The sequence below is a fragment of the Manis pentadactyla genome, chromosome 13 (assembly GCF_030020395.1).
Source record: "Manis pentadactyla isolate mManPen7 chromosome 13, mManPen7.hap1, whole genome shotgun sequence".
NCBI classification, from domain to species: domain Eukaryota; kingdom Metazoa; phylum Chordata; class Mammalia; order Pholidota; family Manidae; genus Manis; species Manis pentadactyla.
The window spans coordinates 53,884,667-53,891,003 of NC_080031.1; the positions used below are offsets into that span (position 1 = coordinate 53,884,667).

A 6,337-nucleotide genomic window follows, 5' to 3' on the forward strand; every position below is an offset into this window, starting at 1 on the left:
AGGGACTCCTCACTCCTAGATCCACCTTCTGCATGGTGGAAAGAGACACTTTCATCAGGGACTGATACATGGATAGTTGGCTGGCCAGAGGAACGTCTAAGGATCCTACCAACTCTAAGATTCTAAGACTCAAAAATATACTTTTGAAGATTATTCTGCCCATGAATGTCTAATAATCAGAGCCAGGTGCTTTTAATTGAATAAAGCACAAATCAACACAAAATACAAGCACAATTAAATAGCAAATCAATGAATGTGGCTTGTCCTTATGAATAATAATCAATGATCCTCTTTGGATATGATGAGAGCTTACTCCATGAGCTTAGGTGAGTGACTTATGACCGTCTCGGTATGTAGGATGGTTAAGGGTATGGCAAGGGGAGTTGGCTCCATGGAGTTGGGAGGGTGACTGGGGACTCTCTACAGCTTGGGGAATCTGAAGCCTCAGTTTCTCATTCAACCTGTAACACTGGAACTGGTGACCTGCAAGGCCAGCTGGCAGAGCAGATAATGGTTCCTGAAGCTGTCTGTGCATGGACACTGGGGAAATGTTATTTTACATGGCAAAGAAGGCTTGGCAGGTGTGATCAGACTAAGGACCCTGAGATGGGGAGATTATCCGGGATGATACAGGTGGGGTGAAACATTTGCAGGAATCTTAAAAGTGGGAAAGTTTTCCCAACTGAGGTCAGAGTCAGACAGAGAGTGTGGTGACAGAACTTGACCACACCTTGGTTGAGCCCATTTGGGCCTGTGTCAAACTTCTGCCCTACAGAGTCTATAACGTAATAAATCTGTACTGTTTAAGCCAAATTTGTGGTCATTTGCTACAGAAGCAACAGAAAACTAATATGGTTGTGAAGACCCATATGACCCAGTTTGCACACTTGTCTCTTTATTCTCAAGACATCCTGCCCTGAACTCTCTGCTCACCAGCCATCCTGTCTGTGCACTAGGCTCCCTGGTAGCAGTATACTCCTTTCTTCCATCCCCTCTTATTTCTATCCAGAATAATCTAAAATCTATCCTGAAAACTCCATCCCAAAAACTCAGCTCCTGATTCAGGTCCTACAGAAAGATTGTCTGGCCAACCCCTTCCAACCCCTGTGGTTCTTAGACTGGGAACCATTTGCACTAACGTCATTGGAAAGCTTTTGTGTAACATCTTTTTGTCATTTTCTCTGTCTGTGAGTTGGGTGGCATCCACAAAGTCTGAACATCTCTGAGGTCAAAGGACTGTGATTCAGAGTTTCTTGGGGAGCTTTCTCCTTACCATATTGCCCCCACATTCTTCCCCAAAGTGTGTATTTTTACCAGAGTCAGAGACAATCCCTTTAGTCTGGCCACTTCCCAAGATACATCTTTCAGGGGCCCTAACTCTGAGAGAAACATACCTCCTCTTAAACTTACTCTTTGGATTCTTCACCTTCTACAGAAGACACTGGAGAGTTCAGACAAGAGGATGCCATGTTCCAGGGCCTAATTCACTGTCTCGCTCAATCTCCAAACACTAGATCTGGGAGGGAGACAGAATGTCCAAATGGCAATTCTGGACCTAACCCTGACCATGTACCCGTCTGCCATAATTTTAGTCCAGCTGGGGAAATTCCTCTGTGCTTTTTCCAGGATCTATTTTTTCTTCCACTGTCCTAGGAGCAATAAAAGGCCAGGAGGAAGGCACCACCATGAAATTAATCCTAAGCTATCAGCTGCTTAGATGTATCTAGTGCTCTGCCACTTTCTTCACTCAGATCTTTTTCTCCAGTGTTACTTCCTCAGAACAGGAGACTTCTTATTCCAGAAAGTAACTCCAGTGCCTCACAACCCCAGGGGGCTCCTTGTTTCCCCACCATTCCCACGGAGAACTCTGCTGCAGTGTAAGTTTCCCATCCAGCATAAGCTCCGCATTAAGCCACATCAACAAACCGAGGGCTTAGAGGCACGGTGGAGGGAGAAAACCAAGCATCCTCATCCTTGGGAGAGAAGGGAGAGAAACAGCACCTTCCCCTCCGGTATCTGGGACTTCTTTCCCGTGTTCCAGCTCCCCATCAGCATTGCTGCCCTGGGCCTTGTGGTGCTGTAGGGTAAGCCTCTAATCAGGAAATCAGCGTAAGAACTGGAGATGTTGGAGCTTGTGGAGCCTCTCATCTAACAGGGCCACCCCTTTCCAGCTGTTCAGAACTCCTGTGCATGCCTGTTAGCTGCACCACACTAAAAGGACAATGGACCACATAGTCACAGAGTAGACCCAACAGGCAGGAATCTGTAGACTTGAATTTCCTAATATGAGCAGCTCAAGAAAAAAGACACTGCTGAGAGGCTAAGGTGAGTGGCTGGGGTTTGTATATGGGTCAGGCTCTTGTGCAGCACAGACATAAGGACTGGGTTTGAATTGATCAGCGCTGGGTATACATTTTAGACCTCCTCTTAAGGTTTGTCAGTGGGATGGGTACAAGAAGGGCGGCTAGAGACAAACCTTCTTTAAATTGGGATGCCATTGCTGGCAGCCAGGACACAAGCCCAGAAGCAGCTTCTATGGGGCCAGAAAAGGGGGCAGAGTATATCCACATACAGCTTTGGCTTCTTCCACGTCTGATACTTTGTACTGTAGTACTTATTCTTTGATTGGAAGTTTTTAAAAGTATTCTTTTAGTAAACTTAAATTCAAAAGAGCAGCATAAAACTGTGGAAATATTTACACACACACACATACCCTTAACATACATGTTGGCCCTAAAGAAGGTGGAGAGATGATGGGACAAGAAAATGTGAGGTCATTGGCAGCCATCGCAGTAATAACAATGACTGCAGCTATTTGTTGAACACAGGCCACCAGGTTCCAAGGCTTGAACCTGGATCCAGAGGGGAAAGGAGCTGTTTCTCTCCTCCATGAATCTTACCTCCCAAGTCCTTCCTGCTCTCCGTCTTTGCTAACACACATACCAGAGGACCTCCCTAAAGAAAGCTAATTGATTGACTCAAAACTCTGCCTTTCCACTAATTTCATGATTATATCTGGAGAAATGTAACTGAGGGTCCTCAACAGACAGTCAGCCTAGAAAGACTTGAGGGGACCTTTTAAAAGGGGAGGGGCCTTGGTGCACAGCCTGTGGGTCGTGACACAGAGCCCGCCAGCACCAGCCTGCACTCAGGGACTTCGGGGTGACTTAAGCTGATTCTCTCCATGTTCCCTCCCCTCCCTATCCTTCCCTGTTTCTTGCTCTCGCACACTTGGTCTTCTCTCTTACTTCTCCGTTTCTCCTGTTTCCTTCCTTCCTTCTCCCTCAGTGTCCATGTCTGTTGCTGTATTGTCTTCCTTAATCTATTTCTGCTTTTCTCTCTCCTTATCAAAGGCTTTCCATGCTTTTAGTTCTGAGTCACTAACTCCGTTTCTCTGTGATTCTCATGTTCCATGTTGATATCTCTCTGTTTCTGTCCTTCTGCTTATCACTGACAACCTTCTTGCTTTTCTCTCTCCACTCTCTTCCTCTGTGTCTGTCTTTGTCTCATGGTCCGTGGTTCTCCCTCTATGTCTCTATCTCTGTCTCTCCATCTTTGTGTCTTCTTTCCTCTCCATGCAGGGACCCACCCCTGGATCATGGCAAATCTGAGCCACCCTTTGGAAGTTGTCCCCTGGGGCTTCTCCCCCTTTGGCGAGCTGCAGGTCTGGATGTACGGGCCCTTCCTCATGCTCCGTCTTCTTGCCTTCACGGGAAACACCATCATCATAGTCACGGTCATGGCTGACACTCACCTGCACACACCCATGTACTTCTTCCTGGGCAACTTTGCCCTGCTGGAGATCTTGGTGAACATGACTGCAGTACCCAAGATCCTCCCAGACCTGCTTCCTTCACTGGCTGCATGGCCCATTCTACTTGTGCTTTTCCTTGGGTTCCGCCTCCTTCCTTGTCCTGTCAGACATGGCGCTTGACCACTTTGTGGCCATCTGCCACCCACTGTACTGTGGCACTTTGATGAGCTGGGCTGTGTGTGCCTGGTTGGCAGGGGCTGCCTAGGCAGCTCACTTCCTAGCCATGGTGCCCACTGTCCTCTCCCAGGCTCATCTCAATTTTCTCCATGGCAATGTCATCAACCACTTCTTCTGTGACAATGCACCTCTGCTGCAGCTATCCTGCTCAGACACTAGCCTGCTAGAATTTGGGGACTTCATGATGTCCTTGGCTTTAGTCCTCAGCTCCTTTCTAGTGACCCTCATCTCCTATGGCTACAGTATGACCACTGTGCTGAGGATCCCCTCTGTCAGTGGCCATCAGAGGCTTTCTCCACATGTGGGTCTCACCTTACCCTGGTCTTCATTGGCTGTAACACCACCATCTTCCTGTACGTCAGGCCTGGCAAAGCACACTCTGTGGAGGTCAGCAAGACCATAGCTTTGGTGATGTCAGTCCTCACACCCTTTCTCAATCCCTTTATCCTTACCCTCTGCAATGAGACAGTCAAGGCAGTGCTACGGCGGCAGCTGCAGAGGCTGAAAGGCCTTCACAAGGCACTATGATGAGCCTGAGGAACCTAGTAGGTTCAGTCAAGTAGTTCTGTGAGGACACAGAGTACCAGACTGGATGGGAAGACCAATGTCAAGGTTTTCTCCTCTGTGCTTCTGGGTGAAAACCACAGTGAGTCCTCAGTGCTACCCACTGAGGCCTGAAGCTCCCATAGGCCACCAAAGAGGTGCTCCCCATATTCACTGGAAGTATAAAACCTCTGAGAGTAGCCCAGAGCCCAGGCAGCTAGGAGAGGGCCTTCAACAAAAGGAAGTACCTGGGCTTCCCATTTGAGGAACAGCAGCCATGAAGTGTTCTCTGATCAAGAAACATCACCCAGCCCAGGTGTGTGTGTGTCAGCTTCCTGAAAGCCTGTGAAGTCCCATTCCCTTTGGAAGGAAGAACTTTTTAAACTCTCCAGTGACTTTGACCTCAGAATCATGGTATTATCTTAGCTTTCACCTATCCTGCATTTTCTAAAACAGCCCCGGTTTAAAATGTTCTGTAACCTTGTTTCTGCAAATACACTATAATTTACTAACCTGCATTTCCCAGTAAACCAGGATGACTTCCCTCATCAAGAGAGTACACCTGGTGCCATTTACTTCAAGACCACAAAAACTACCAGTTCGCTGCAAATGCAAGCGTTTTAAAAGTCTACTGTGTGAAAGTAAACAAGATTAGGGCTTGTGGGTTCCCTTGGTGGATACCGGGCTTCTAGCCTTGGAGATGTGGCTCACTTAGTGGTCCATGGGTTCTCATTACGTACTTCTGGTGCCACCTCAGGCCAACCCCTTCCTAACTGAGGTGCCTCCTTCTCTGGATTTCTGAAAAGTTTGCTTCTTTCTCGCTGAGATTCCCCTCACTCAAACCAGAGGGCTTCTTTAAGTTTCAGCTTCTGGTCGAAAGTCTTATGTCTCCTCCAAATACACATCAGATCAATGACTTGGGCGTTTGCTGTTACTGTCACACCAACTGATTTATTTTCCCTAATTATCCTCTGCTCACCACCTTGTAGAGTAAATATTTGTAGAATAAATGAAAGGAGGGTGAAGAAATTAAAAGTAATTCTACTGATAATAACTTACCTTTGTACATATTCACATTTTACAAACTACATTTACATGTGTTTTCCATTTGATTTTACCCTCACAGTAATTCAATTAAGCAAAGATTCATGGATCACTCACCATAAACAATGCATATGCTCAGTACTGGGCATTGAAGATCAAAAAATGTGGATTCTACCCTCAAAGCCTTCTCCATCTGTGAGAGAGAGTGGGAAAAGTACAGTTAATTCTAACACATTTTGATAAGGGGTTTCCTACTTCTAACAAGTTCCATGAGAGCCCGGAAAGGAAATGCTGATTCTTGGGCCACAGCCAAGCAGAGTTTCTGAGCCACTGGTAGTTAAGGAAACCATGGTTGAGAAGGAAAAAGATTTGGTCAAAGTGATGGAAGAACTAACACTAGAATCTGGTTCTTCAAACTTCCATTTCTCTATCCTCGGAAATTCTTCTTCCATCTTGATGAAAAGTTGAATTACCCAAATCAACCAAATTTGAATTAAGAGTTGGAATCTTCAGGATCTGAAGCCACTCAGTGTAGACTCCTTTAGCCCTTTATTTAGTGTGTATCCATCAAGTTTATAGAATTATAATTGCAATAATTCTAGTAACCCCTTCATAACAGTAATTTCATGTTTAATATCCTCATTTGAAAGAAACACATACTGTCAGAAAGCAACTATGGATTCAGGGCCACTTACAGATTAGTGTTTTATTTATCACAATAGTATCCACAAACATTTGAAAGATAGCAAATAACACTTA

At 45.8% G+C, this 6,337-nt stretch overlaps 1 protein-coding gene across 1 annotated transcript; it reads left to right on the top strand.

Moving 5' to 3' along the window:
• The first annotated feature begins 3,598 nt into the window (after positions 1-3,598).
• Positions 3,599-4,519, top strand: LOC118932610 (olfactory receptor 6V1). The gene is given in 4 exon segments (XM_036926229.2): positions 3,599-3,845; positions 3,848-3,868; positions 3,871-4,275; positions 4,278-4,519. Coding segments are annotated over 4 exon segments (915 nt in total).
• The last annotated feature ends 1,818 nt before the right edge of the window (positions 4,520-6,337 follow it).